The sequence below is a fragment of the Oreochromis niloticus genome, linkage group LG20 (genome assembly GCF_001858045.2).
Source record: "Oreochromis niloticus isolate F11D_XX linkage group LG20, O_niloticus_UMD_NMBU, whole genome shotgun sequence".
In the NCBI taxonomy this organism is placed as follows: Eukaryota; Metazoa; Chordata; class Actinopteri; order Cichliformes; family Cichlidae; genus Oreochromis; species Oreochromis niloticus.
In genome coordinates, this window is record NC_031984.2 from 8781318 (window position 1) to 8796231 (window position 14914).

At 39.7% G+C, this 14914-nt stretch overlaps 1 protein-coding gene across 3 annotated transcripts in view; it reads left to right on the forward strand.

Annotated features, from left to right (window-relative positions):
• The window catches only part of magi3a (membrane associated guanylate kinase, WW and PDZ domain containing 3a), a 109000-nt gene that overhangs the window by 71851 nt on the left and 22235 nt on the right, over positions 1 to 14914 (forward strand). For all 3 annotated transcript variants that reach the window (XM_025901377.1, XM_025901378.1, XM_019349514.2), the window contains exons 3-5: positions 1598 to 1717; positions 11662 to 11868; positions 13889 to 14051. In XM_025901377.1, the coding sequence (XP_025757162.1) occupies positions 1598 to 1717; positions 11662 to 11868; positions 13889 to 14051 (490 nt within the window). The remainder of the gene's footprint in view (positions 1 to 1597; positions 1718 to 11661; positions 11869 to 13888; positions 14052 to 14914) is intronic.

The window sequence follows — 14914 nt, forward strand, 5'->3', positions numbered from 1 at the left end:
CTTTCATGTTTTAAAACTGTAACATTATTGTTTTCTCCTTTATTTTGTGTTATTTTGGGGGGGTTTCTGCTACCTTTGCAGTCATGTTGCACCAACTTCATATGAAAATACATTTACATGATTGTATAACAGGAAAACCGATCCAGTGTCTTGGAGTTTGTTGGTAAGGTAGTTGAATTAACAATAAATAGCTACATAATACATTTCCCTATTCCTTCTTCCAAAAATGAGCTCATATATCTTCTTCTTGTGATTTTTATTGGTCTCATCTGATTGCTCTGTTTGACAGAATAAAAGATTGCCTTTGCAAGAAACTAAGCAGTTTCAGATGCGATGGCTCACACTGCAGTCGGGATGGATGTTGACACAGAAAGAAAATGAAGAATGGGGATGGGTTCCTATTAAGCTCTGAGTTAAAATCCCTCGTGCCTGCAGTGCAGTCAGATAGCAGAGCGGTTTAGCTGAGGTATTTCAAAAGGCCTGATTACATCTAAGATGATGGTAAGAACGGCTGGCGTGTTAGGGAGCATAAAATTATTTTCATAACAGTATGTTTTCAGTGTCTTGCCATTGAGACCATCAACAAGGGAAAATGTGACACTTTTTAAATAACAGTTGCAGCACGTTACTACTTAATGGCTCTTTGCTGGAATTGAAAGTGCTTTAAGGTTGCCTGTTTCAGGGGGGTAAAGGACTGTAAAACGAAGGGAAAAAAGAGAGCAAAGGATGCATTTGGAAAGAAAGGGAATTCTTCTTTCTCGATTATTGTTTTTAGGCAAAGCAACTGCCACCGATCATAACCATTGACATTTGGAAATACACTGCAAGTATGCGTGATTTGCTTGTTTTTTTGTTTTAATTCTAGGACATTGTAACACTGTGTTATGATCACAAGCAAATCTTTTTTTTAGTGCAGGAAACAACTATTGTGGCTAATAAATCAACAGAAAGGGCTTTGAGGTGACAGTGCGGTATATTCATTTGAATCTATTCACAATATCAGTTCGTGGTTTGCTGATAATGAGGTCCCATAAAATGCGTTGCATAAACAAATATTTTATTTAGGTAGCCGTAGGCTGGCATGTCAGAAGTGTCCAGCACCAGGAGGTACATTGGATTAGTTATTATTAATTTCGGAGAACTAATTTCCACACAGAGTAGACATGCAGATGGTGTTATTATTTAAAAAAATATGTGTAAGGTCAACAGAGAGCTTTCTGATTTTCTCATTTATCGTCCTTAAAGTGGTGCTGTTCTACACAATCAGTGCCAAAGTGTGTAATTAAAAATCTTGTTCATTGTCATCACTTGTACTTCCTCTGTATTGTGACAGCTGTGTGGCTCTGTGGAGGACATTTTTTTTTTCTCTGTTTCATATTTGAATAATGAATTCATCGCTTTGCTGTCCCAGCTTTGTTGACTATTCATGATGCAGACACAGATTCTCCCCTGAGCATTGTATTTGGACTTGAATCACATCCCTGTGGGCATGTTGGATTGAGTGTCACTTCCAACCCCCACTCCCACCCTGGCAATGAATGGCACATTCCACTTGTTTGGATGTTCCTACTGTATTAAACTTTCTCATTGTTGGCAGGTACGACTCGGCAGCCTCGAGAGGGGGAGGTTCCGGGAGTGGACTACAATTTCATCAGTGTGGCGGAGTTTCGTGAACTGGAAGAAAGTGGACTGCTGCTGGAGAGTGGCACCTACGATGGTATGTTCTCATACACAAGGCACACAATATTATGGAGGGGCCTGGATAGATAGTTTACTTTTAAGTGGGAGAAATAGGGCTTTACAAAATATTTACAGTTTATCGACCTTGAATAATTTTCCCCACATCAGACCCTGACCTTGGTATCGAACTATAAAAGGATTTTGCTCTTTTCAGACTTTCGTCTGGTAGTTGATTGTTGTGAATACCAGTTGTTCAATTCTTTTTTCCTCTGAGCATTAAATACAGTAACTTTTAATCATTCTTATAAATAATTAGAAAAATTACTGTACTATTATAGGGGTAGATTTGAAGATTGAGTCATACAGACAGCCACAGCCACTGGCAGTCACTGTGAAATTAATTGCTAATCTATAGCAGTTGCTACAGATTAGTTGCCCCCCAGGCAACTGCTAGCAACTATTTTCCAAGATGTTGCTTGCCAGTGCAAAATTGGTTGCAAAGAGGTATGTGATGGCACACCAAAAACCTCCCTGCGATTGCGCTTTGGTTGCTAGCAGGTTGCCATGGTTGCCAATAGTTTTCAAGATGCTGACTCCAAACACTCGCCAAGCCATAGTAAAAATGTAAAAAGTGTGATGCAAAACAGAAACTCAGACAATTTGTCTTCAAAGTAAAAGTTACGTCTTTTGAGGTGTGCTTGCTGCAGGTTGAAGAATAAATGTTGAGTGTTGGAAGACAAGCCATCGCCTTGCAGTAGCCGGCTGCGAATGACCAAAGCAATCACAAGGAAAATTTGGGTGCAGCAACTTCTTTGTCACATATCAGTCTCTAGGCTTGTGTGACTAAGTCCAAAGATGGATTTAACTGTAGTGTGACCTCTTAATTGGTGCTTAAATCATGTCTACCATAATAAAATCCTGCAGATGTTCTGTTTTGCCATCGCACCATAAACAAACCACATCACACAAGACAACTTTTCATTTAAGCTCAGTCTGCTCAGATTGTATTCTGGCTCAGTGACATTCTTTTCATTGGCCTAAAGTAACTGAACCAAACTGGAAAACACACTACAATTTCTGTAAACACTATAAATGAGAATGACTGAGGATAGACCGATGTCCCAGTCCATTCCAGTCGCCAGGGTCCTGGTTATTAGTTCTCTTGTGAATTTGCTGAGCTGTAGTCAGTAAGGTCATCAGGTGAAATCAGCACATTGCCCGTGTCATCAAACTGTCATCCTTAAAATGAAAGAACTGGAGATAATATATCCCCAGATGGCTTTACCCCATTCACCTAGCATGATGTGGAAAATGTGTTTGCTATGTAAAAGCTCTTTCATCTGCCCTCTGTCCCACATCTGCCCCCGAGAGACTGGCCCTCCAACCCTGAGCCTATGAGCCAGTGCTCGGGATAAATAATGGATCTCCCCTGTCCTTTTCTGCCTAATGTAACACTACCATGTGTGCATTGAATGGAACAGAAACACAACCTCACAGAGTTAATTATTAATGCCAAGCCTTTTGCTCAATAAACTTCCACACAGACCTGCAGATAGACAGACATACTTTAAAGCAGGAAGTGAGAGGGTGAGATATTTGACCTCATAATGGCTGGCCTTGGTTAGTGAGTCATCTACTTCAGATTGATTACTAGTGGCTCCAGGCTTTATATTTTAGATGGTAAAATTAACTTTAAAGGCCCATTCACACACAAGCACATTTTTTGAACATGCACACCATGCACATTATCTGATAATGCATGTTTTCAGAGGTCCCGTAAAGCCCATAGCTCGTTTGTTTTATCTTTAGGGTTTTTTGTTGATGATTTATTAAAGCACATGGATATTTTCTTTAATTGGATTAAGGGTATAGTACGCACATTATGTATGATTTATGTTGTTTTTTGTGTCTTAGTGTGAAAACTGTTTCTTTTTTCCTTCTTGAACTGAACTTTGATTGTAAAAGGTTCAGGAAAAAACACAGTGACGTCATTTATCACTCCCTCTCCCTTTCATGACATGCTTAGTACTTTTTGTAGACAGTGCATTCACTCTCTACTTTAATACCATATAAAGATGTGGTCAAAAGCCTACAATACACACATTAATGTCATGGTAATTTGGGGCTTTTAATGATTTCCTTGAAGTGTTCTTTTTCCAGGATGGACTGATTATACAGAATATATCTTTAGTGACTTTGAGGAAACAGGAATTGGGTGCACAAGTTTAAAATTATTTTGGATTTTCTCAATGTACCAGTACTACTGGCAGCAAAACAGCCACAGACCATGATGCTACCACCACTATGCTTCACATTTGGTCCAATTAATTTAAGTAAACTTCCAATTCTGCCAAGAAGAGTGTTCAAATATCCAGCTGGAATTATGCCAAAGGTTGCTGATGTCTGCCAAAAGCAACTGGTTGGGCTCTAACTTACTACAGGACATTTAACCAAATATTAGTGAGGATGTATTTATACGTCTGACCCTGTGTGGATTGGAGAAATCCCCAAACAATTTAAAACTTGTGGATCCAGTTCTTGTTTTTCAGTCATTAAAGAATGTACCCTGGAAAAAAGAACAGTTCAATGAAATGGTTAAAAATCCACAATCACCATTACCTCTGAGACTAATCCTTCAGATCTGTGAATAATAGTAGCATGCTGTAGCCATGCTTAATCTGTAACCAAGACCGAAACTCACTCTTGCTGCTCTACTAAAGGGAGTATTTGGTGGGGTGGGGTGGGGGGGTTACAGACTTTCAACTCACTAAACAACAATAGGAAGTTATTTAAGAAGGCCATTAAGATGAAAATACTTAACTAAGCAGAAAAGAGGAAAATTGTGTTTGTGTATGAGATCACTCAATTATGTTTTCAACAATCTTGCTGTCCGCATTCCAGGGAAGTATTAGCATAAAAGTTGACTCAGCTGTTGGGGAACTGAATGGGGAAACTAAAACCTACACAAAAACATACAGATTGGTTTGCCAGTATTTGTTTTACAGAGAAAGTGTCAAAGTGTAACACTTACGTTGTAGCTGAAATTGATTTGGGTGCCTGCATGTATGTGAATTAGGGCACATCCGACTTTATGCCCCTCACTGTGCAAGGTAGAGAAAAGCCAGTGGTATGAATCATTCATGACAGAGGCTGCAAGCAGAAATGGACCAGCAAAAGTCAATAAAACACTAGGCCTGCTACAGCTGATTTAATTGGATTTCATCTGGAAATTCCAGTGTTGTTTTAATTTTAATATCTTATTATTTCCTATGTTGTGTTCAACATTCATTTAATATGTATTCCTGATGCCATGTGATCCCATTATACTGTGGGCAATTATTAGATTCAGTGGGCTACCTAAATTTGTGGCTTGTATGGATCTGGCTATGCTCACATCCTCATCCATGATTGCATTTAACAAGACTGCCATGGGAAACATAACCTTGATTACCTGTTAGAAGGTATAATCATAGGTCAGTGCAAAAATGGCTTGCTGGATGCAGTGCAAATATAAAATACTACATAATGACATACTGAGGATGAAGACTGAGAATGAGGAAAAAGCACAGGACATGATTTACAGACAAGGCTGCACTAGGGTCTTTTTAGCTGACGGTTACAGTCTGAAGTTGCAGACCCACCAGGGGATGGTTTGACAGGGGCTGAAAATGATGAAATCCCTTTGTTTGTGCAATGCCAAATTCATCCCCCATGACAATCATAGACTTTAGTGGAGAAGAAATGACTGTTTACGGTCCCCTTGTTTTGTTCAGCCACATTGCCTACAACCATTTTATAATAGGATATTTTTGTTGTTATAGGCTTTGTGAAGTTCTGAGACAAAGCAACATAGCTGTGGATTAGATTTATAACAAGGCAACAGGCCAGATTTCACAGAAAAGGGAGGGTATAAAGGTGCTGGACTGGCAACTGCTACGTTTGCCTATTCATGGGAACTGATTAAGGAGTAACTCATCTCTAAGGAGTACAAGAGAGATGGTATAGTACTCAATTTGATTTTTGCACATACAAAAAAGAAAAAGGAAACGTAGAAAGAGAGGAAACGGCTGAAACGGAAATTGAGGAAAATAAAAGATATAGAAAAAAAACTACTTAGCATTGACAAGCTCAATAATAAAAACAGGAATTTACGGTAAAGATATGAATGGTGTGCAATATACTTTGGGTTTCACAACACACACTCAGGAAATGAACATAAACTAGAGAGGAAGTTCATTTATGAGAGGCAGGTCAACAGTAGATTGCTAAGCTGTACACACACACACCAACACATGGAGAGCGAGCAGGAGAAAGCAGGGTTGACAAGGTTGGCTTGTGAAGTGTGGGCATCCATGCCAAGCAGGGCCTACACCCAGTGCCAAGGCTGGAGCATAAGAGACGCTTCACCCGCCTGAGGCACAAGCAATCAGTGATGAGGCCTGGGCAGGCTGGGCACTACCCAAGAGAGTGGAAGGCCATCCTCAATGATTAATGAGGGTCGGCGACTGCAGCCGGCAGGTTCAAAGAGTCAGAGGGATAAATGTGGTGAGGGTGGAGGGGGCGGTTGTGGTGAGAGCTGAACCAAAGCATAAATCCTTAAGAGGTTTTCCCAAGCTTCCACAATATAAGGGATGTCTCCAATTTCCTTTTGTGTTTGAAAACATCCCCACAAACATTTGCTAGCAATTCCCATTACTAAGTGACCCTGACTTCATAAATTCTTGCTCTGTAGTATCAGAGCTCATAACAAAAGTTTCTCTGAAGGATAAAGTAGGATTTGGAGGAGTTAATTCTCTCTGCAAATATAACTGTGGTAACAGTTGTACTCACATTTTATTCAGTTACTCACAAGTTGGAGATGTGATACTGTATTCTGGCAGCTGCTGACTAAAACAGATGGCATGGCATCGACACACACACACACACACACACACGCACAATCTGTATACACATTCTTTCCCATCAATAAACACACGAGGCCTGTGGATACATTTCGTCTTGGGGTCTCTGGGGAACAGCAGCCTTTGTACAGGAAGCAAGTTTAAAATGTTCTTTCACACAAAACCGTTTCTTACTAGCAGCAAACATAACCTTGCATGTGTAGTATGAGTGCGTGGCTGTGTAATCTACTGACAGTGCCAACCAAGTGTTAGCTGAGAATGTTAAAATGAAAATGGCTCTGCTTTACACTGTCCATCCACCACTCACCACCTATCTAACAGGTGCTTTAATGTGATAACACTATGCTGAACTTGTTAGTCCTTTGAGGATGAAAATTCATAAGCTGTTGATGATGGATAGTAATACGTTGATCCACTGTGATTTTCTGTATTTGAGACAAACTTTCCTTTAAGTATGTTAAATATAGAAACCAAACTGAGATGCATATAAATCTCATCCAGTGTTTGTGAGTGGGTGACTTGAAGGAATTTGGAATTCCAAGATGAGGAGCTTGATCTAAATCTAAGCTATTAGGGAACAAAAAATGGGTTCCTACCTAGTTAATATAGTACTTCTTACTCTAATTTCTTTCTGTATTTGCTGCTTCTTGTTACATTTTATGTTAGACCACAGCACATTAATTGGCTAAATAAGAGCCCACATCAACAGATGTCTATTTCTGTCATTCACATATTGTCACGGGTAGCTGCTGGCATGGTGGCTCCAGGGCTTTTTCCTTCTCCATTTTCTTCTGAGATTGAACAGTCCATTTATCTTAGGGTAGTAATTAAGGTGCAAGATTTATGGTGAGCACTCTGACATCATCGAGGTTGCCAAAAGGTGATCGTATCCTATTAAAACCAGAACCAGAACCTTTGTCTTGATAAGGATGCATAAAGCATTTGTTAATTAGACTGAAATATGTTAGCACCATGCACGGGTCAGACAAGTGTTTTCTCACTTTTTTCTTGCTTTCATGAAAAGAATATGGCATAATTATTAGGAAAAGAAAAGCATGAATGTCCATGTTGATACTATTACATATGAGGATTGCAAACTATGTTGAGATTTTGGAGTTTCATTTACCAGTAGAGATGTTTATATATAAATATGTGGAAACGAAAAACAATGAACTCTCTTTCTCTTTCCCTTTTTGTTGAAATAATGCAGCAACGTTAATGTGAGTTTCTGGTGCAACAGATTGTTGGGTGCACTGGGTTGTCTAGACCAGTGGTTCCCAAGTGGGCACGCTCATGAACCCTAGGGTAGGGTAAGGCGGTGTAAAACAACATAAATTATACTAACCAGCAGTGCAGGCAACACACCCCTAAAAAAAATAAAATAATAAAATAAAATAAAAATGGATTTATGGCTTTAACAAGACCAGAGATCTCAAAAAGCTCATCCTGAGTAAGTCATCTGTCTGGAGAAGTTAGCTAATGCTAATAAACTCGCAAACACCAAAAACTCCTGGCCTATTTCAAAGAAGCAGTAGATTTGATCCAGAGCTGGCCAGACTATTTGTTTGTTTAATGTTTTTAATAAGGCGATAGAGGCAAAGTACTTGCTAATGGTGTAGCAACACTCTTGCAAGGAAACCCCATGTGTACAATCTGCAAATAGGCTGTGACGAATAGAATCAAACGAAGGACTGAACTTTTTGTGTCACTCCACAATCTGCCACCTAGCAGATAAGAACTTTCTCAATCCTGAGGGATTTCTTTTTGCAGCTTTTAAAGATAAGACATGGTTATTTAATAATTTTAAATAGCTTCTAGGTTTAAATATTAGCCTTCAACATAAAGAATACAGGGTTTTCCTTGAAATGTATATTTTCTAAGCAAACTTTGTGTCAGCTGGCCTTTTAGTCAGTAGAGTCAATCAAAGATAAATAGAGCATTCAGAGCCACTGGATATCACACAGCACCAACACCTCAGGTGAAAGCAGAAAGGCATTGAACACATTTATTTACAAAGAGAAAAACTACGTATATGCAGAGAAAAAGATCCAGTCAGCCTTGTAAAATGCACCAAATGTCTGTGAAATGCTGCAGAAAGCTCACCTGCTGCTGGTGGTGTTTCTCCCCGCCACTTTCTCTTTTTAGGTTAGATGCAGTAAACATTTTTTTTTTTACCTTCTTTTAGATTTTTTATATTGAAGTTACAGTTAGGAAATATTTATTGCACTTAAGTATTTAGTGGTCTTCAAGTCAAATCTTTCTCTTCGCTTCACTTTCTGCCACACTGAAATGGACACACATAAAGCAGAGCTAAGGAGGCGTGTGCCTGATGAAACGGAGAGCAGCGCTTGCCAAACCTCTGAACAAAAAATGCTTTTAAAATATATCCATTTAAAAGGTTTTTCAAACAAATACTACACCATTTTATACACATACAAACCCAGCTGTGTTACTAGAATGAGTTGAGGTATAAAGAAGTAAAAAGAGATGCACTATGACTTCATACTGTTACATTGTTTCACTTCACTTGTTCTGTGGATACTAATAATTTTAAATGGGTAAATTATTAATGGTTGTATTTGAATAAGTCCTGATAGCTGGTACCTGGTGCATCCTACCACAATTTGAGAGGGAGACTCCTGAGTATTTCTTCATTCCCACGTCTCTACACAGAACAGCTGAACCGACGCAGTTCTGCCTTTCCATCAATTTTGCTCAGATATGCAACAGTAAATACAGCCTTTATTGTTTGTCTTTACTCTTGCTGTTATAATTTGCAGTTGTGCTTTTTGTGTATTAATAATCGCTTGATCTTTTATTCTTTAGTTGTTATTTTTCACAGGTATCTTTATTATTGATCTGTTAGAATCAGAAATTAGCGTCTGTTTGATCTATTTGTTTGTAGTAATTAAATATATTTGTTATTGTGTGGCTTGTCGTTAAAATAATAAAACATATATGCTCTATACAGTCATCACATAAAAAGAAAGACAGGTCACGTAACAGAATTAAACATTGAAATGGATCAATGCATGACAAATATATTATAATATAATTAGACATAGTACACAGTAGACAGCAGATGCCTGGGGATCTTGCAAAGTCACAGGATATAAATGTTAAATGATATTAGCGGTGCATTAGCAACTTGTTAATGAGCTGGACTCTAAAAGAACTATAGTTTAAAAAAACATCTAGCCTGCAGTCTTTTCAGTTCACTTTGGGAGCTTATGGTTTTGTATCTGTGCTGGATGGAGGTAGTGATTCTAAACAAAAGCTGCTTTTCAGGTTGTGACTCATTAGTACACAGTAATTACAACCCAATCAATTTCAGTGTGCTTCCTTATTTTGGCCATCGTCTCCCTGCTCTTTGCACTGGGGTACTTAGAGAAGCTACGGGAACCTTTGTGTGAGCTTCAGAAACTGGAACGAAGAGAGCAAATTACCACTTCTAATTTACCTCCCCCAATTTTTATACCACGATTAAGCTTGCTATTAATTACAAACCTAGTAACCAATTGGTTCTGATATTAATACTCTTCCATTTAAATGCGCATTAATCTATTTACCTGACTCGGTTATGATGCATTTCTCACTATGACTCTAGGATGATTTTGTTTCTTGTTTATTTAGTGTATCATAATTATAGCTGATTAAAAATGGTGTTTGGATGGTAACTCTTAATAACCTTATACTTTGCAGTCACTGTAATAATGCATTTCAGTGTAAGGTACATTAATCTGAATCCTCTTTGTTTTCCTTTTAAATGGCAACCAATAATTTGATAAGTCTTTGAATATTTATTTATTAAAACGAGAGACATTAAAACAATAGAAAGGATGATTGTTCCTCAATGTATTTCCACCATCTCTGTCAGTGAGAAAGTGCCCCGTCCCTTGTCTCTCTCCTCCCCACAGACTCCTTGGTCACAGTGTCTTTCCACTCTCTGATGTGCCGTTTAACTGTTCCAAAACAACGTTCGGCTACTCAAACAAAGCACGGCACACTGCAATCCCACACAAAAACATGAGGACAATCAATACTTCTACCATACCTTCCCAACTATTTTCTCACATCTTTTGGCCTTAATTCTTTTTCACAAAGAAAGAAGGTGGCGAGTAGTAAGTGGGTCACCCTGTTTTTTTGTAGTTGAGAAAAGACAAAGGCTTGCTCTGTGGTGTAGGACCGTTAACTGCCTTAGGCTCCAACATGACAGCAAAGGCAAGCTGATGGACTTAAAGGGACAATCAAGTGTCTGAGAACCTACCTTGGCATAAGCGCTGTGGCCACAATTGCCTGTGAGTGAAATAGTAAACATAACATTATGTTTTTTAACACATAAACAAAATGAGTGAATCAAAACTTTTTTTCTTTGGCCACTTCAAAGATTAGAAGCCAGCAAATGATGTGTTGTTACAAGGCCCTTCCTACAGTAATAGTCAGTGGTTCTGCTTTAGCATATGGTATTGTGGGTCAGTACTGATGTGATATTGGCATCTAGGAGAAAGGCTACAGACTTTGTTTTTTCATAACCTGCAGATTTTCCCAAAATATGAGGGTTACAAAAGCAAATCCTTGGCCTCATTTTGTTCCAACCAGTACAGCTCTGCCAGATAAAATTTGAGGTAAAAACAGCTCCTATCGGTCTTTAAAGAAATGCAGGCTTCCACACTTTAAGTGATACAGTCTCTTTTTGGTCTGCTGCCAGCACAATGGTTTTGTGTGTACTTCTATCTCCTCTTTTCGTAGTACACTATAAAGCCAGAAAGAAACTCTTTTCATACCATAGTAAACATTTCTAGCTGTCTGTGTGTATTTTGGTAAAATTGCAGTGACTACATTTAAATATGAGATCTTCAAAGCAGAGGCTGCCTAGCAATTTCCAAATCTGCTCTAAGGGTAAAGGTAAGAAACAGATTACAGGTTAGCCGAGTGGAAGGGTTGTATGTGAATAGGTGTATAGATAAGTGGTTGGGGTTAGGGTTATATGATGAAATTAATCAAGAAAGCTTGCACATATTTTTTTTAAATGTATTAAAGAATATATTTCATTGTCACTCTCGCCCTCTCTTCTTCCCAGGCAACTATTATGGGACCCCTAAGCCCCCTGCGGAGCCGAGCCCTGTACAGCCAGACCTGGTGGACCAGGTTCTGTTTGATGAGGAATTTGACACGGAGGTCCAAAGAAAACGCACAACCTCGGTCAGTAAGATGGACAGAAAGGACAGCGCTGCTCCAGAGGAGGAAGAGGAAGAAGAGAGGCCTCCTTTGGTCAACGGACTGACCGGTGAGGGACACCGCTGTTTTTAATTTTTTCGTGGCTTTCACAAGTGTTAGTTAGTATTCTTGGCTAGCTGTGTTACAGCTCCCTTCATTACTGGCTTTCTACAAATTTAAACCCCAGCACTTTTTTGTTTGCTTGATTTATTTATTTTTCCAGCAGTTCATTATATTGTTCTCAGAATCCAAAACAGCAGGACCTTTTTTCTTTTCTCCTTATCATTCTTCTCTCCAAATAAACATTCTCGGGATTAGCTGCTCTGCATGCAAGGTCGCCACTAAATCACAGCACTGCAAAGTCAAAATGTAGCCAAAGTCTGTCTGAGATCAATAGAAGCAATCCCTCGGGTAGAAAGATAGTTTGTGCTCGTTTCATTCGCATACACGAATGTCACTGCATGGCTCGGCTAAGAGCTAATAGTGAGAATGAAATTGTAGCAGTAGTGAAAGTCATTACCTTAAGACACTCTTTTATTTTAAACACTACAAAAAGTAGAGTCGTGTGTTGCATATGCAAATTGAAAAAAGTGGCAACAGCAGCAAATGCTAAATTAAGAAAGGTTTCTTTTCTTCTCAATTCTGAGTGTTTGCAACATGTTTTTAAAAAGTGAAGAAGGAAAAAAAAAGATCTGAAAAATAAATTGTGCGTAGCTTTAGTTCAGGCAGGCAACAAAGTCAAGCTTGGCTGCAACCCTGCACCTGCAACCCCACGGTGTCAGTGCCGGCCCACATGACCTGATGTCTCGGTTGACACCCTTCTATTCTATTTAACAAACAAATATCATACAGGGTGCGCTGTTGGCTGTAAGTTGCTATGGCATGCTGATTTGCTACCCCTCCTCTTCCTTTCATGCTTTGTCTCTATGCACATGGACAGGTACCTTATGTGTAGAAGGACACATTAGGTCCCAGAGATATAATACACTGATTCAAATTCTAAAACAAACAAACAAATAAATAAAATTTTTAAAAAGATCAGTTATTGTGTTAGATTGAAGTTTTATATTTCAAAGTAAACAATTGTCAGAGATATGCATTATCATCTCTGGATGGCAGTGTAGACCTCAACCAAGAGAAAATACTAATTATGGACAATTAATTCTGTGGTTTGTCACTGAAAATACATGAATTCTTCATATGGTGTTAGAGTGCCCACTAAAAGAGGTAGCAGCTGGCATATTTCTGGGGCTTGAATGTAGTTAAGTACTGATCATACATTTCTTTCATGTCATTTCGGGGTTTTAGGAATCTTGCCTGCACAAATTTGCAACAGCTCTTCTGTTTAAATTTCTTTGAAAGGGCTGAAAGCAGCAAGTGTCTCTGTGTAGTTGTTTATTCAGACTTTATAAATGCGGAAACATCTTCCTGGTTCTATCATGAAAAAGGGCCCTGGTTTCAGTACAAAGAGCTCTTGACTTATTCCAGTCAACAGTTGTCACTATTTTTCCCCTGCCATTCAGTTATTCCAGCCAAACAGAATGAGCATTCAATGCCACGACAAAGCTAGGTCACACACAGCCAGATGAAACCTGCAGATAAGAGCCTCACCCAGACAGGCACACATACACATCAAGATTAGGCAAATACCCTCACGCACAAGCAGCACTATGATGCTAATAGAGTTGTGATGTAGCGCTCCCGGCTGGGCTGAAGCATTGGTCAGCTCTGCTCTTGCCTGGGAGGCAGTTCTCAGTACATCACTACTGACATGCAAATCCTATGGCAATTGCTGCTCTTCCGTCCTCTTTCCGTGTACTCTCTCTGTCTCTCTCGCTCTCTCTCTCTACCCCTTACACTCCTGTGGATGTAACAGTCCGGCTAGTGTACAGAGGAAGAGCAGCTCGAGCAGCAGCAGCAGCAGCAGCAGCAGCAGTAGGGAGAAATGCAAGGAGCCCAGAGGAGCTCCAATGGCGCCACATTCTCACGTCCTGTCTCCTTCTCCTTCTATCATCTCCCACACCACTACTCCCAACCCATTCCTATTTCTGTCTCCATGCCCATGTCCCTCTCCCCATGCCTGGCCACAGAGCACAAGGACAAAGCAGAGTGGAGGAAGACAGTGCCCAGCTACAACCAGTCAGCTGGGGCCATGGACTTGCGCGTATGGAACACAGAAGATGAAAGTCAGGAGCCCTTGCCTAAAAACTGGGAGATGGCCTACACAGAAACCGGCATGGTCTATTTCATCGAGTAAGTAGCCTTTCTACAGCAACTTCCCTGTCTTGTTTTTGTCCTATTACACTCCCATTACATCACCATTGTTCTAATCCCATTGCTTGTAGTCCCAGTTTCTTCTTCATCTCTTTGTTTCTGCCTTGTCAACCCAGTATGTTTAGAGTTCTGACTTTTTCTGCTCCCTATTCAGTGCAACGCTCTGTAGTGAATTAACAGCAGGTGCTGAACATGGAAGCTGTCTGTAGACTCAGCCATTGCAGTGGAGTTGAGTCTCAGTAAAGTTTTTCCTTTTATTTCCCCCGCGTTTGATGTTGGTTTTGTTGGCTGCCGCTAAAAGCAGCAGGCCCGCATTGTTTACCTGGCCCGTTAGTGTGGCAAACAGTCAATGCTGAGCCACTGAGAGAGCCAAGTAAAGCTGCCTGCTGCTAAATCAATAGCTCATTCTGCCAGTGAGAGAAACAACAGGGTAAATGGAGCTCGCCACCCCTGACCTGCTGTCTTAGTTCTGCTCTTTATGATCTCTGCAACTGCTCACTCTTTTATCTTTCTGTGTCGTCCCTTTCCATCCTTCTGTAATCTGTGACTTTTTTTTTACTTGTCATCTTCCTTATGCCTCAAACGGTCCTTTGAGCTTTGTTAAAACTGTACTAATATTTTAAAAGGTTATTTAATAACGTATTTGATCCCAAAAGATTAAAAAGTAGCCATAATCCTGTTTTGGGAGAGCTCTGTTCGTTTGCTAGAGATGGAAAAACACTCCCCGGGTGAAGTGGCTCCCAAGAGATCTAAGCACTAATTGCTCAACTCTAATGGCATCTTAAGTATTTGAAAAATAATTTAAACTGTGCTTAAAGCCTTGTATCTTTTTCATATTACAG